Source organism: Mizuhopecten yessoensis, unplaced genomic scaffold (genome assembly GCF_002113885.1).
Source record: "Mizuhopecten yessoensis strain PY_sf001 unplaced genomic scaffold, ASM211388v2 scaffold7283, whole genome shotgun sequence".
In the NCBI taxonomy this organism is placed as follows: Eukaryota; Metazoa; Mollusca; class Bivalvia; order Pectinida; family Pectinidae; genus Mizuhopecten; species Mizuhopecten yessoensis.
The window spans coordinates 1,162,316-1,179,384 of NW_018406970.1; the positions used below are offsets into that span (position 1 = coordinate 1,162,316).

Genomic DNA, 17,069 nt, shown 5'->3' on the forward strand with positions numbered 1-17,069 from the left:
GCGCTGAATATCGATCATACTTACAAATAGTGGGGCTTTGTTTGTTTGTTTGATTTTGTTTAACGTCCTATTAACAGCTAAGGTCATTTAATGACGGCCTCCCCTGTGTGCAAGATGCATGCGTGTAGTGTATGTGTGTGTATTTTGGGAGGCTGCGATATGTTCGTGTTTGTCTCCTTGTGATAGCGCGGAACTGATGCCGACTTTATAGTGCTACCTCACTGAGACATGCTGCCGAAGACACCCAGCAGGACGCCCCACCCGGTCACATTATACTGACAACGGGCGAACCAGTCGTTATTTAGAAAGGAGAGAAGAGATAAGGTCCCAAATTTAGTCGCCTCTTACGATTATGCAATTGGGGGCAGCAGGTACAATTCTTACGCCCTACCTGCAGGGGAAAATAGTGGGGCTCCAAGGGGCTGACGGGCGGGGCCAAAAAGGATATTTTTGCTACACTGATCTAAACGACTTCGTCTCTGGATTCAGAACCAAGGAAAGGATATCAACCATATTTGCTTGGAAGGGAAACATCACTAGGTTTGGTTTGGTTTAGTATTGTTTAAGGTCCTATCAACAGCTTTGGTCATTTTAGGACGACCTGCCCTATGTGCAAGATACATGCGTGTAGTGTATGCGTGTAGGACACATAACCAGTAGGACACCCCATCCAGTCATATTTTAATGAGAACAGGCAAACCAGTCGTCCCATTAGACATTTCTCATTTTGAGTCAGACCTACCACAGAGCCAGGGGCGGACACTGAAAGTAGCAAAATCGGGGACCATCTCAAAATTATTTTCATTTTATCTGTGTTAAGGTCCCTGTCCGCTGCTTGCGACAAAACACTAGACAACGATATTTTACTGCTCCTTACCTGCAGTAACATCACCGGATTTTCATTACATGTACTACTGATAAACTTATCTTGGCTGATCTCACCTTGCTGGTATTTTTTTCAGAAGAGTTTTTTTTTTAATTACGGTTTATACTGAAATTAAATACTCGGTGCATGCCAGAGTTGATTGCAGTAGTATAGAAATCCGAAAATTCACTCCCTGAAATATCCCCTAGAACAGTCTTCTAAGTATAGCATAAAATGATTATACATAAATCTCTATACACAAATGCAAATGAATGAAGTAACGAAAATGTGTGGAACAAGTACCATCAGCTTAACGCTATTATAAAAAGACACCATGTAAGCGTTAAACAAAGGAAATATTGTGTACTAAGAAGGTTTTGGTTAGTAAATGTAATCTGTAAATGTGATCCCTGTCAATCTGGTAAAAACAACCTTCTTCCAACTGATTATGTTGGCTCGGGAAATTTCTTTTAACTCAATCAGCGTCAGAAAAATGCAACAGACGTCCCGGTTGAGATCCTTAAAGGAGATAATGAAATATCAATTACCACGGTCACATACCTGTCGCATTGAGCCACGCAAAAGACTACAACGACTGTGGTTACCGGTTACATAATTTCTTACCTGTTCGCTTACCTGTAGTCACTTACATGTGCGTCTACACACTCTGCCATATCCTATACGCTACGTTCCATATAAAATTATTTTTGAAATGACCCCTGTATTTGCTCGTCTGTGTCTCTGTCTCCACGCTCCGTGCTAGGTCTACCCGCAAATGAGAAAGGTATATTACTTAATTGCTGAGCGTTAGGCAGGAGTAGAAACTACCGTTTTTACAGACTCTGGTATGTCTCAAGGAGACGAATACGAACATATATATCGCAGCCTCCCAAAACACACACGCATACACTACACACATGCATCATTGAATGACCATAGCTGTTGATAGGACGTTAAACAATACTAAACCAAACCATACCAAGCTTCTAGGATGGCTCTGGGGTCTGCCCCACTCTTGAAGATAATTAACCCCTGGTTCGAGGCTGTTAAGATCCCCAACCCAAAACTATATATACAGCTGTTGGGCATAAAGAGACAAATGCTGTCATGATATTATAATTGACACTTGGGTCTGCCCCACCCTTGCAAACTTAACCCCTGGGCCATAACCTTGAAACTGTTGAGATTCCAACCCAAAACTATACATACAAATGCTGGGCATAAAGAGACGTCTGGAGTCATGATATTATAATTGCCCTATGGGTATGGCCACAACCATAGGGACTTAGTTTCATAGTCACAGCTTGGAAACAGTTGAGATCCCCACCAAATAGCCATACATTACATTGCTTGGCATGACAAATCCAATACAGATACGCTACAAGGTTTGGACTTGGAGTCTGGCCCCTTCCCATGATTGCTTAAATATCCAGGTGAGCAATATAGGCACTTTGAGAGAAATCAATTTTAGCTCACCTGGTCCGAATAACGCAGCGTCCGTCGTCCGTCCGTCAACTTTTCCTTTAAAATGCTACTTGTCCTGAACGGCCGAGTATATTTTGACCAATTTTGGTCTCAAGCATCCTTAGGCCAAGGGGACTCAATTTTGTATAAACGCTGGATGTGGCCCCCTGGAGGCAGAGAGGCCAAACAACGGAAATAGAGGTAAAACCTTCAAATAACTTCTTCTACCGTATTGAATAAGGAATTTTATCCTAAATAAGTCTGAATCCTCCGTAGGCCAACGGGACACAATTTTGTATAAATGGTGGGTGGGGGTAGAGAGGCGGAGCCAAATAACTGAAATAGAGGTAAAAACCTATAAAAGCCTTATTCTACCGTTTGGGTTAAGGGATTTGATCCTGATTTAGTCTGGAGCATACTTGGGCCAAGGGGACACAGTTTTGTTTAAACAGCGAGTGTGGTCCCCCTGGAGGCAGTGGGACTGGCCCGATAGGGGAAATAGAACAAATTATTAAAGATACTTCTTCTTTTGTAGAATGACGGGATTTTGTCCAAATTTGGGATGAAGCCTCCTCTGGTGATGGGGAACTTATTTTGTATAAACTCTGGGTTTCAACCCCCTGGGGCAGAGGGGCGGGCCAAATAGGGAAAATAGAAAAATAGGTTTAAAATCCTCTCTTTCTTGTAGGAATGACAGGATTTGTCAAATTGCATATAAACATAACCCCTGACTAACCATGTAATACATGTACAGCAACATGTCTGGCTATTTCAACTTTAATTTTATAAACATTTCCAGGTGAGCGATACAGGCCCTCTGGGCCTCTTGTTTTTTCAAATCAAACTCAATATAGGGACAAGATTCGGTATGTTTAGAATGTAAAGGCCCTTCAGTCGTAATTTCTTATGCAGGCAAGCAATTGATATCTAATTTCTATACAAAACTACTGGTGAGTAGCTCCTTTAGTTATCCTTGCTCAGATTAGGAGAGGCCTGTTCTGTTCAGTAATTAATATACTTCCTGATTAAACAAAACAGAAAAAGACGATATGTGTAAATGAACATATATAATCATCAGTCTATTTAGCGGCTTACTCAGATTCTCTGAATTTAAATGCCTGTAGAAGGGAGACCGTAATCCATCCTCACGCTGTACAGTTGTCAGTGATCCTTAACCTCTGTTGCAGCTGCGTTGCTACCAATTGAAGCAATAATACACTTTTTTATTTTTCAAATGTTTATATAATCATTACGGTTGATGAGATATAGAGACAAATACTAACAGAACTAATTATCTTCTTGCTGACCTTAAGCTATTGACATAAATACCTGCACAGGTAACTTTGAATAAGAACATATAGCACTGATGTATAAGCTTTAAGCTAACTGACATCTTACAATGGTACTGATTTATGTGATATTTTATAATTAATGACACTTGTTACACCAAGCAACGTGGACACCTATCAAAGGTATAAGTTGAAGTATAAATAGTTAGAAAAAAGATTCGGCAGAGTCAGGTCTCCGACTCGAGAGGTTCCGCTCGGACTACCGGTGTACTCCTCTAGGAAATGCATATGTACTATCTGTAAAAACAACCTGTGTTATATTGTACTTAAAAATCTGTGAAATTCCCAATTTCAAAATAATCCATTAGAACAACATCAAGCATCTTTGTGTCATCATTTCGACCATCCGATAACCCAGACAATATTTTTATTAAAACATATTTTCCCAAAGCCATCGTCGTAACATAATTTATAGATATAATTCGAAACCATTCCTGCTCTTTTACAATCTTGAATGTTTCACTCTGTATCCCTCTGTATTTCGTACATGTAAAAGACGATTAGTGGTTTCCAATTCAGAATCTAGGGTTTTGTGTTCAGTGTCTTATACTTTGAAGACATCGAGAAGAAACCGAATTTGAGCCGATGCTCCCATTGCCACACTTACGGTCAATTTTGTTCACTTCCCTACTCTCTTCCATGCTGTATATCTAGACCCCAGTCCGTTATTGATCTTAATTAGCTGTTTTGAGGATGTTAAACCCAACAACCAATCAATACCCCGATAAGGAAGGTTTGGCTAACCTAACTTTCATCTATAGTTCATACTTCAATATCACTTATTTGAGTTCTTCACGTGTTTCAGATATTTAATTTAGACAACGGCTATATATATTGTCCGATCTAAATTTATAAGGAATGTATTGAATAACATAGTGGTATTAACTTATCAATACTATTTCGAGAAATATCTGACATGACATGAAAATAGCCTGTCGCTGTTTGACTCCTGCGACCAGACAAGACCATGTTGTATAGCACATCATTTGTTTAAGGATCAAGTGGAAGCCATGCACCCTTATACGTGAGCAGACGGGCACATTTGTACTGTGTTACAATCACGTGTTATCGGCAAGGAATTTTAATTGTGTCAAAAGCCTGATATGGGCTGATATGGGTTTCCACGAATGCGTGACAAAACAACTGCTTTAGTAAAGAGACATTTTATCCTGGCAGGTGCTGTTTACTAAAGTAGTTGCCGTGACGGCTGATGTGAGTCAACGTCGATCAGATAGGATCGGCATTTAAAAAAAATCTGATATTATTTGAACCGATTTGTAGTTTGTGATGTAAACAGATTTAAAGATGAAATTTGGGACAGATAAACAACGCAAAGTAGCAAGGGACAGTTACTTTTAATGTTTACTTTTCTACTATTTACTTCATTGAAGTCGATTCTTTACCCCTTTTGAGAGAATTCTGTATACGTATTATAAGTGTTACATCTAAGGTTTTAATTTAGATTGTGACAATATAATAAATAGGGTTATCAAACTAATGATTTTTTGGTGATCGGTTACTCGAAAAATCTTCCGAACGAGTAACCGGTTAATCCGTCAATTTTGTAATCAAATAATAAACAACAAGAAACGCATTATATGTTTAGAAAATGTTCTATTTTAAACGTATTTAAACAACAAACATGCATGTATTAATCAATTAGCATGATAGTTTACTCGTGCATTCCAAGCTTAACGCAGGAAACAGTTGCATGTTACCTCAGTATGGAAACACATGACAGAATGCAGTAAGACGGGATTCAATTAGTTATTTGTATTCAAAATCATATGCGGTTACATTGTTGCTTATAGCAAAATTTGATCGACAAACGATTTAAGACATGCTTGCTAAAACATCTGAGAAACATCGGGCTCCCTAATGGGGTAAGTCATTGTCCGACTATTCTGTTATTGACTGTGGTAACCAGTTCGTGGTCTTCCGAAGGAGTAACCGTTTAACCGGCTAACTGTTGACAACACTAATTATAAAACAAAGCAAATTAGAACGACATATTTAATTCTGATGTTTAATTATTTACTATAAACTTCACAATATTTACCAGGTTCGTTATATATTTGGAAAGAAATCTAATAAATCAACTGAAAGTAGAATGTGTTATTTAATTATGATGTGTCAAACAGGTTGTATTAATACTGGTTATACACTTAAATGATTAAAAATATTAAGATTATTATTAATAATAATCAAAATATCAACAATTTCCATAGTAGACAAGATCTGCATTAGACATCGTCGGCCTTTTAAAAATTAAATTAGACCGAATCTAATTTAAAAATAATTTAGACAGCTTATACCATACAAGTTTGTTCACTCCAGTAAACACTATTAAATAGTTTTGTTCGTGTTGAGAATATTGATGAGTAAACAGCTTTTATATTTCATGAAAACTGATTAAGCGATGTCTGCTTTGATAAGAGCAAGGACGGACACAACATCACTAATGTGTGGTAGTGTACAGTACACAATAACTGACTGTTGACATGTGTAGTAGTGTACGGTACACAATCACTGACAGTTGATATAAGTACTAGTGTACCGTTTAAATCCACATACATTTGATATATGTACTAGTGTACGTTTCAAATCCACAGACATTTGATATGTGTACTAGTGTACGGTTCAAATCCACAGACAGTTGATATATGTACTAGTGCACGGTATGCATCCACAGACAGTTGATATGTGTAGTAGTGTACGGTACACCGCCACATACATTTGATATATGTACTAGTGCACGGTACACATCTACAGTTTGTTTGTTTGTTTGTTTGTTTGATTTTGTTTAACGTCCTATTAACAGCTAAGGTCATTTAAGGACGGCCTCCCCTGTGTGCAAGATGCATGCGTGTAGTGTATGTGTGTGTATTTTGGGAGGCTGCGATATGTTCGTGTTTGTCTCCTTGTGATAGCGCGGAACTGATGCCGACTTTATAGTGCTACCTCACTGAAACATACTGCCGAAGACACCCAGCAGGACGCCCCACCCGGTCACATTATACTGACAACGGGCGAACCAGTCGTCCCACTCCTAATTTGCTGAGCGTTAAGCAGGAGTAGAAACTACCATTTTTAAAGACTTTGGTATGTCTCGGCCAGGGGACAGAACCCAAAGCCTTCCTCACAGGGGCGAACGCTCAACAAATGGCCAAAAGTGAGGCATTGTCAAGGGAGACATTAGGAAGAAGAAAGTTATTTAGAAAGGAGAGAAGAGATAAGGTCCCAAATTTAGTCGCCTCTTACGATCATGCAATTGGGGGCAGCAGGTACAATTCTTACGCCCTACCTGCAGGGGTAAATATTTGATATAGGTAGTAGTGTACGCACCACATCTACAGACAGTTGATTTATGTAGTAGTGTACGGTACACATCCACAGACAGTTGATATATGTTCTAGTGTACGTTACACACTTACAGACAGTTGATATGTGTAGTAGTGTACGGTACACATCTACAGACAGTTTATATGTGTAGTAGTGTACGGTACACATCCACAGACATTTGATGTATGTACTAGTGTACGGTACACATCCACATACAGTTGATATGTATAGTAGTGTACGGTATACAACCACAGACAGTTGATATGTGTAGTAGTGTATGGTACAGATCCACAGACAGTTGATGTGTGTACTAGTGCACGGTACACATCTACAGATATTTGATATAGGTAATATTGTACGGTACACATCCACATACAGTTGATATATGTAGTAGTGTACGGTACACATCCAGACAGTTGATATATGTTCTAGTGTACCTTACACACTTACAGACAGTTGGTATGTGTAGTAGTGTACGGTACACAATGACAGTTGATTTATGTACTAGTGTACGGTACACATCTAGACAGTTTACATGTGTAGTAGTGTACGATACACATCTACAGACGGTTGATATATGTACTAATATACGGTACACATACACAGATAGTTCATGTATGCACTAGTGTACGGTAAACATCCACAGACAGCTGATATTTGTAGAAGTGTACGGTAAACATCCACAGACAGTTGATATGTGTAGTAGTGTACGGTACACATCTACAGACAGTTGATATGTTTAGTAGTGTACGGTACACATCCACAGACAGTTCATATATGTACTAGTGAACGGTACACATCCACATACAGTTTATGTGTGTAGTAGTGTATGATACACATCCACAGACAGTTGACATATGATATATTACAACATTTTTCGGAAATAAAATACCGACATTACTCCAATGAACAGCTAATTGGCTTGACAGGAGCTGACATCTGTATTAGACATCGGTTACAAAATTGTCACTTAATGTATGCTTTGTTTTGTTTGTTTGCGTATTTGTGTTAATTTCTCTTGCATGCTTTTTATGTTAACAGGACCCATAATAGACATGTGATATTCCCGACTTAAGCCTTGCTATTCAAGTGTGTGATGACGGTGTGATACTCTCTATTTACTTCGATAGATCTAGGTCGTATCTAACCGGCCGAGGAAGGACATCAGCTCTTGAGATTTATTAATTGGATAAACCTCTTAGGACAGGTATGTTCATCTTCAAAGGCTATGAACACCAGACGATTCACTGACAGCAAGCACTGTTGTTTGTATGGCAGTGTATATGCCAGTGGATTAATTTTTTATCTGATTATTCATTCCATTAACATGTTACATTTGTCCTCATGGTTGTACTTGTAATAAACAAATGTCATTTCGTCTGAAAAGTGTGTTGCCAAGGTGTCACAATGAGGAAAGATCAAGTCTTTAATCTTTTGTAGGTTTAACATTATCAGGTATTTTCAGTAATAATTTTGTGTCTATCTGGTGTCTGGGGGCAATTATCTCTTTATCAAAGATTATTGTTCTTCTTGTCTTGAAAAAGGAGCAGAACACTTGGTAAAGATACTACTAAATGTACACAGAAGTATATTCAAACCGCCAAGTGGAAACATGTAGTTCTTGAAAAAGCTATCAGCCAAACAATTACAAATCCCACCCGAGAAGGATGTTGGCATACTTTTTTGATGATTAGCCTGTTTTCCCAGAAATGATGATTGTGGCAAAATCTCAACTAATGATAGGAGTACCTTGGTAAAAAAACAGTATTGCCCATACAGCAAATAAAATATAAGCTTTAAATTGATTATGTTGTCCTTGTATTTTGTGAGCATGAGCGAGACCAGTCTGATGAAATGAAATTTGATCTAGCAATATATTGTTTATGCTTTAAGAAAAACTTCATTGACTGAGAGTGTCTTTAAATAATACCAGAGCAGAAAGAAGCTTTTTATTTGTTCATAGTACTGGACTGAATCTCATTATACATGTAGATGCTGCTATCACATGTGTCATATATAGGACATAGCATACATTCTTTCGTGAAGCATTTTAGTATTGACAGGAAAGTTTAATCAATAATCGTTTACGATATTGTCTATTCATCACAACTCCACCCTGCAACACACTCGACGTTAGTGTCCACAAGGAAATGGCATGACAGAGCTAGCTAAATCGTATAGATTATCGGTCGCATTGGTTTAATAATAAGTACTATGAACATTTCTTATACAGGTTTTAAGCAGGGAGTGTGAATCAATGTTATCTGTCTGACGCATGTATACAAATATAGCCATGGATATAAAGTCGAATACAAACTGATATAAGACATATTAGAAGCTTGTCGTAAGGTAGGAGTTCCATGTGTTATGAAAAGTATTTCGTTTTTTGAATAAAAGCATTTGTTTTTGATTTTCAGACATGCCTTCTGTAAGAATACTTAAGAATAGCTATACAGCTGAAATAGGAGACCAAGTGACACTGAACTGTTCTGTTTCGGCATTTCCATGCATTACATCGGTTTCCTGGCAACAGGTTTTGCCCGATGGGCGTATCGAACAGCTGGATAGAAGTCTTGACAAATATAGAGGATCAAACTCGAGTGACCCAAGCTTAGTAATCAACGACATTAAGAAATATGACCAAGGCGAATATACGTGTACCGTCTCAAGTTGCAGGAAAATACAGAGTGCATCAACTAAGCTCACAGTGAATGGGGGTAATACTTAACGTGTTGAGATTCATTTAAAAAGTTCCGCCTCATTTACCAAAACGCTTTAAAAGATTGTGACTAAATTTTACAAAATTTTCTTTACTGTCAATGTCATTTAACAACAATTTATTTCCTTTAATACTTTTTGTATAGACAACAACGGAACTAGGATTTTAAAAATAATTTTAGATTTGATTGACGAGAAAAGAATGTAAAAAATAATCTTTTGACAATTAAAACAAATTGATTTTCGATATGTTTTTATCATGTAGTTAATTTAACACTAGGTCCTCCTGTGCTGAATATGAACCCAAACTCTCACTCAAAAACAGAAGGAGATGTTGCTGTTCTGAAATGTAATGTTATTGCAAAACCAACAGCAACCGTTGTCAAATGGTCGAAAGGAGGAGAATTTATTGCAATCGACAATGCTAAATACATTGGTGGTGCAGTAACTTGTCCATCACTTGTTATTACTAATGCCGAAATGGAACATGACGAAGGCGTTTACACTTGTGTGGCAGAAAATAGCGAGGGACAAGGGGGTAAAAATGTGACCTTGACTATACAAAGTAGAAAGGAGGAACCTGAAAAAAGTAAGAGATATAGTTTTTTGTAAATGTTGTGAAAAGTGTCAAACGTTAATAAATAATGATTGTTAAAACGTATTTTAAAAAATGTCATTCAAACGCTTTATGCACTCCATAGGCAAACATTAAACGAGAGAAATCGAAATTGATAGAGCTGTCCTACATGGACGTTCCACGTCGTATCTTGCATACGAAGATGGCGGATAACTGTGTTAACAGATTGAACGTAAGTCAAATACTCATTTCAAAAATATTTTTGATTGATTTTCATATTTTTAACGTATTGTTTCCAGGTCTAATCGACGAGCACATCCCAGACACGGTTACCAAGGAACGTATTGTAATCCGACATGGACACATGGTGAACGATTTATCTGACTTTATCTGTCCTGAAGAAAAAGTCAAATGGGACAAATTTAAAGAATTGCTAAAAGCGTTTATGCCTCCGAGAGAACTTTCAAAAAACTTCCACGAAATTATAGACTACCTCATGCAACAGGAACACATTGACTACGGTCGTTATGACAAACTGTTTGAAGTTGTTTATAAAACACATAAAAACGTCTCACACATTATTAGGAAGGCAGAAACTGATATAAGAGTACTGGAAAGAGGTAATCATCTTTTATAAAACAATATAACTAATTTGATGTAATTATTATATATATATCATTCATATTAACTTTTTATGATGAACTTATTACAAAGAAAAAAAACCTGTTGATTACATTGATTCAATCATTGTTACATTTACATTGTATCCATTCAACGAGTTTAATAGTTCATCAATAATCACCACGGAACTTGAACTGAAGATGCTCTTGTATTCTTGTGAAGACGACTTTGTCGTATTTATGTGAGATTTGATTTTATCATTATTATCATTTCTTATGTCTAAGGAGTGACCAGCGAAGAACCAGTCGTCATAGAATGCGTCTATGATGGTGAATACAAATCAGAATTACTAAATAAATGGGTCAGCCAAATAGAAGCAGTGTTGCCGCAGCTCAAATGCAGAATTAGAGGGATCGGCTGGTCAGGTATTATTACCATTATAATTCTTAAAAGAAATATAATTGACGTAACGAACATATCGAAAAATATATGAGAAAACAAATTTAACACTATAAGTTTATCGGAATTAATTAATCTAGAAATAAAAATAAGTAACGTCAATGAGAGCTGATTTGGAGCATTTTTTAAGTTAGAATTAAACCATGTTCCCCATTTATGCAATATCAATTAAAACATAACACAGACAAATGTTAGTTACTATTTATTATACACTTCCATGGAGCACACATACAGAAAAAAAATCCCTCTTCAATAACAAAGATACAATGACAGGAAGGCAACAATATCCAGTAAACACTATTAAATAGTTTTGTTCGTGTTGAGAATATTGATGAGTAAACAGCTTTTATATTTCATGAAAACTGATTAAGCGATGTCTGCTTTGATGAGATCAAGGACGGACACAACATCACTACTGTGTGGTAGTGTACGGTACACAATCACTGACAGTTGATGTAAGTTCTAGTGTACGGTACACAATCACTGACAGTTGATGTAAGTTCTAGTGTACGGTTTAAATCCACATACATTTGATATATGCACTAGTGTACGGTACAGAACGTAGATAATGCAAGTGAATTGTGTTATCTTGTTAACTTTGTGACTCCTGACATGTTTTAATCAGTACATTCAAACATTACCTTAGTAATATTTGCATTAATTAAAAATGCAGATGATGAGTAGACGAACATATTTTAAAAACAACTTTTAACAGTAAGTTAAAAACTTTCTAACGTTTCGAATGTGTAAATACATATCAGAAATGATATGACGTAAACTATTGACGAGTACATTTAAAGTTGAATATGCTTTGGTATAGTACATTCCAGATATGTCTTTGCTGCAATATCCAGTAAAACATAAAAGTTATATTTCTTTACATCACTGTTATTTAATTATTTTAAAGTCATTTAACCAACATATTAATAGAAGTGAGTCGATTTATGCCCTTTTGACATTTATAGTATATTTAATCTTTCATATATCATATTTAAAATACTGCTTTACTTTTCAGGTTCAATTGTCCTTACGCTGACAATCAGCGGCGCTGAGACACCGCACGAACTGTCTGCATTGTACTTAGCAGAGAAGGTGAAAGTGTATTTACAAAAAGAAAGGATTGTATTGACGGATGAATCTGGCGAACCTCTAAAACCACAGACTACACCGAAAGTAATGATACCGACAAAAGGTTAGTTGATTCCGAAAAAAGACAATTGATTAGACTATTTTTTATTTTTCCGGTTTGGTTTTAGCAAAATACACAAAATTCAATGCAAGATTTATAAAGATAACACTGTCAATTACAATTAAAGACGTAACAGTATAAATTGTTTCGGTCTTCATTGAAGGCCTGTGTCACTTTATGTCGTGGCGTCCGCCTGTCGTCCATATTTAATTTCAACAATCACTAGTAATCAATATTGTATAAACAGAGTATGTGCCCGGCTGGGATAAACCTGTCTTCTTGTGTTTAATTTAATCTTTCCTAGCTTAAGGTGTAGGACATAAAACAAATTTAACTCACGGGAGAAGATTCTTCACTATCAAGCCATAGCTTCTGGGTCAGAAATAAATCGTACCCCGAGGGTTGCATTTTTTTCTTTTTTTACTCCTTAAGTGTTTATTTCATAATTCCAAGCGATATTGTTGACGTGACGTCATGCAATTGTTATGTCGGGTGAATCTAAGGTTACGATCGAGATATCTTTCTCTGACCGGAAGTGTGGATATATCTGTTTAATCGGGGGGGGGGGGGGGGGGGGGGGAGATGATAATCAAATATGCTCTGGACCACTTTGGGTAGAGAGTGTGCATTATCTTATAAATATAGTGTTTTTCCCTAATCTGCGGCAAGTAAGGGCGGTGTCCATTTTGTTGTTATTTGAAATCCGTCTCCATCTTTACACCATTATACCATGTCTTATCTGGACAATTGTAGGCCAAGGAAGCATGTTGTTTTGATTTTTTCTGTCAACACTTCCACGATAATAGCAATGAGAAGGTTAAACGCTTTCCATACAGTTAGTATGATGCAAGTATCATTGATGACACAATAATCTTAATAAGAAACAGTTAAATTCCTATCTATATTTAGTATATTTTTGGGGGGTTGGATAGGGAATGGTTTACCTATCTTAACTGAGACCCATCCGGCTTTTTGACTGCGTAAAATATATACAATTTCGGACATTTTCTTGAGGTTGGTAAGTATGGATTATGAGAAGTTCTTTTTACACAACCAATACATTTTTCTATGTGACGTTCGATGACTAGTACGATATGTACATTGTCACCTTCATCAGACAAATGACCAATGAAGCGTTTGCACACAAAGGTGTAAAATGTGTACGAGTTGTCCATAAAATCAATGTCGATTTCGGGTACGCTGGAAACGTATGTACAATAGTTGTTATATATGTACCGAAATGACTCAATTCAGCTACGCTTTGTTAACACTTGGTCATAGGTGGGGGGTAAGCAAGAGAGCAAGATTACCGAGGGCCAATACAGATATATATATATATCCCACAGCAGAGAACACTCCTAGAATGTACTGTACACCCAAGATTCACAAACAGGGAAACCCACTGAGGCCTATTGTGGACTGCACTGGAACCATTGGTTACAATGTCTCCAGATCATAAGCAGACATTATTAGACCGCTAGTGGGTAAATCGGACCACCATGTAATGAATTCAAAACATCTAGCAGAAGCTATATCTACCATCATGATTCAGGAAGTCGAAGAATTCATTTCACATGATGTTGTCTCTCTCTTTACTAACACCCCCATCGACGACGCACTTAGAATCATTCGAAAACGCTTAGAATTAGACAGATCCTGGCGCAAAAACACAAACCTTCAGATTCAGGATATTATTGATTTGCTGGAGTTTGTGCTCACAACAACATATTTTAGTTTCCGGAACAACATCTATCAACAACGCTTCGGCACTGATATGGGTAGTCCAGTGCCTCCCATCGTTGCCAATTTGTTCATGGAACGTCTGGAGCAAGAAGCAATAGCCACTGTCCCCATAGAATGCAAGCCTAGCTTATGGAAACGTTATGTTGACGACATACTTGAGATAATCAAGAAGGGGTCACAGAAAGATTTGACCACACATATCAACACTATAGATGCCACTAATAACATCAAATGTACATGTGAGGAAGAAACCGATGGCACAATGCCCTTCTTAGACACTCCACTTGTAAAGAAAGAAGACGAAAGCGTGAAGGTATTGGTCTATAGAAAAAAAGACTCATACGGACCAATACCTGAACTTCAAACCTCACCATCCACCAGAGGTTAGGCGTAATACGCACATTTCTCAACAGATGTGATACAATAGTCACATAACAACAGGACAAAACACAAGAGCAGAATCACATCGCTAGGGCAATGAAAACATGTGCATTTCCGGAATGGGCTCTAAAACGGGTAAAAAACAGTGTCAAAGTAAGGAGAAGAACAAGAAAAGGTCAATCAAGGATAAGAACAAAACCAAAGGTCAAGTGGTTATCCCGTATATAAAGGGTATATCCGAAAGCATCCAGAGGATATATCGCGGTCATGGCATAGCAACAGCCATGAAGCCCCACAAGACGCTTCGCTATATCCTAGTACACCCTAAGGATAAAACACATAAAGAAAACGTCGCAGAATGCGTATACAAAATCGGATGCAAAACCTGCGACGCGTCGTATATTGGAGAGACTGGAAGGCGATTTGGGGTCCGCCTTGGTGAACACCGAAAAGATACAGAAACCCAAGAAGGTAGGAAATTCACCAGATCTGAAAGAAAACAGTCGGAGCCCCAGATAAATAAATCGGTAATCACAGACCATACGACACAGAAAAACCATTTGATTGACAGGGATAACTCCAAAGTTTTGGACACAGAGAGCAATCTGTTCAAGCGGCAGATAAAGGAGCCGCAGTGGGGCAGTTCTAAATCGAGATGAGGGGGCTCAAAGACCCTGCACATCTATGACCAAGTGTTAACAACGCGTAACTGAATTGGGTCATTTCGGTACATATATAACAACTATTGTACATATGTTTCCAGCGTAGCCGAAATCGACATCGATTTTATGGACAACTCGTACACGTTTTACACCTTTGTGTGCATGCGCTTCATTGGTCATTTGTCTGATGAAGGTGACAATGTACATATCGTACTACTCATCGAAACTTCACATAGAAAATTGCATTGATTGTGTAAAAAGAACTTCTCATAATAATATATACAATTTCGATTTCAGAAACACCAACCGTACGCTTTAGTAAAGGATATTACCAATTCGCAGAAGGAGAAACTGCTATTGTGAGATGTGCTATGGTCCCAAACTCGGAGGTTGAATGTATTGAGTGGTTTAGGGTAAAAGATGGAACATATCATGCTATCCGCATTAACAATGAGAAATATTTCGGCGGACCAAAATCGTCATCCCTTGTTATCAGCGATTTGAACGAAGTTGACAAAGGAACGTATATCTGTAGGACTAGCAATGGTGCAAGTAAAGCTGAAAGCGATATTGCGTATATCGAAGTACAAAGTTCAGGTAAGTTGGAAAGTATCTGGTCTGTTCCTTACAGAAATGCATAAGTGGTATATATAAATGTAAAGATAACATGTGTTTTGGCGTTGGTTAGGTAATTCACTGTTGGTTCATAGGCTAACACCGAATATCATTGTTTGCATAGTAGGTGACAATGCTGACTTAAAAGGGTTTAGAAAGAGGCAACTTAATGAAGGCTTTAATCAAGTTGAGAAATACTACATTTCTATGTGTGATCGTCTTCACATTATGCCAATGTAAGTGTAAAATGTATTTAAGTTTATTACTTATTATGTCATAATTTAACCAGTGGGTATTGTAAATACAGGTTACTGATGTTAATTTAACAATGATCTTCACATTTATTGCTGGACACAGATTTGGAACATTGTTTACATGGATTATAGAGTGAAGTGAGTTCGGTGTAATTTTATTAATCTGTATACTGTAAACGCTGATAAAGGCGTTGCCAGCTACTTCCGATATTTATATATATATACCGTATATGTTCACTGCGCCTCAATATCACTTTGTCTATTACTCATACGTTCATACCTTTCGCTGTATAAATAAAGGTAATTGTCTATTTCTAGCTATTTAGAAACGACTGTTAAAAAACAAATTTCCTTTGATTTATGTCATTGAAATTGACCAATGTTTATTTATTTGATCAAGTTTAATTCGCTGATGCGAAATTAACCATTTGTATTCGTCATGCCTATATCGTGCAACACATGGTGGGCAGAACTCTAACAGTTTAAATTCCTACGAAGTTTTTAGTTCAGCTTTGTGTCAAATGTTTCTTCTCCTTTCATCCCATCTGAATATTCTTGAGGTATCATGACCATAGGTTTAATGTTTAAAGGTAGTTCTTTGGAAAATGACCAATTACAATTTATACAAACTAAAATCAATGCAATGTAATGTTCTGCGTGGTGACAACGTGCAAATCATATATCATATCGTATTTTAATGCAGCTCTTTATTATAACAAATCCTTAAACTTCATTTTTAACTAATATATTTACTTAATATTATAACAACTTTAATACTTGTTGCCAAACGATGAATTTATCAAAGTGTGATGCATATTTGCCGGTAATAA

At 37.2% G+C, this 17,069-nt stretch overlaps 1 protein-coding gene across 2 annotated transcripts in view; it reads left to right on the plus strand.

Annotated features, from left to right (window-relative positions):
- LOC110453380 overlaps positions 1–17,069 on the plus strand; it is a 34,624-nt gene that overhangs the window by 6,753 nt on the left and 10,802 nt on the right. Inside the window, exons 2-8 of one of the 2 annotated variants that reach the window (XM_021502297.1) lie at positions 8,062–8,227; positions 9,438–9,737; positions 10,019–10,327; positions 10,615–10,935; positions 11,221–11,361; positions 12,411–12,587; positions 15,668–15,967. In XM_021502297.1, coding sequence (XP_021357972.1) covers positions 9,440–9,737; positions 10,019–10,327; positions 10,615–10,935; positions 11,221–11,361; positions 12,411–12,587; positions 15,668–15,967 — 1,546 coding nt within the window. In that variant the 5' untranslated portion in view covers positions 8,062–8,227; positions 9,438–9,439. The remainder of the gene's footprint in view (positions 1–8,061; positions 8,228–9,437; positions 9,738–10,018; positions 10,328–10,614; positions 10,936–11,220; positions 11,362–12,410; positions 12,588–15,667; positions 15,968–17,069) is intronic. The other variant, XM_021502296.1, reaches the window with a different exon arrangement.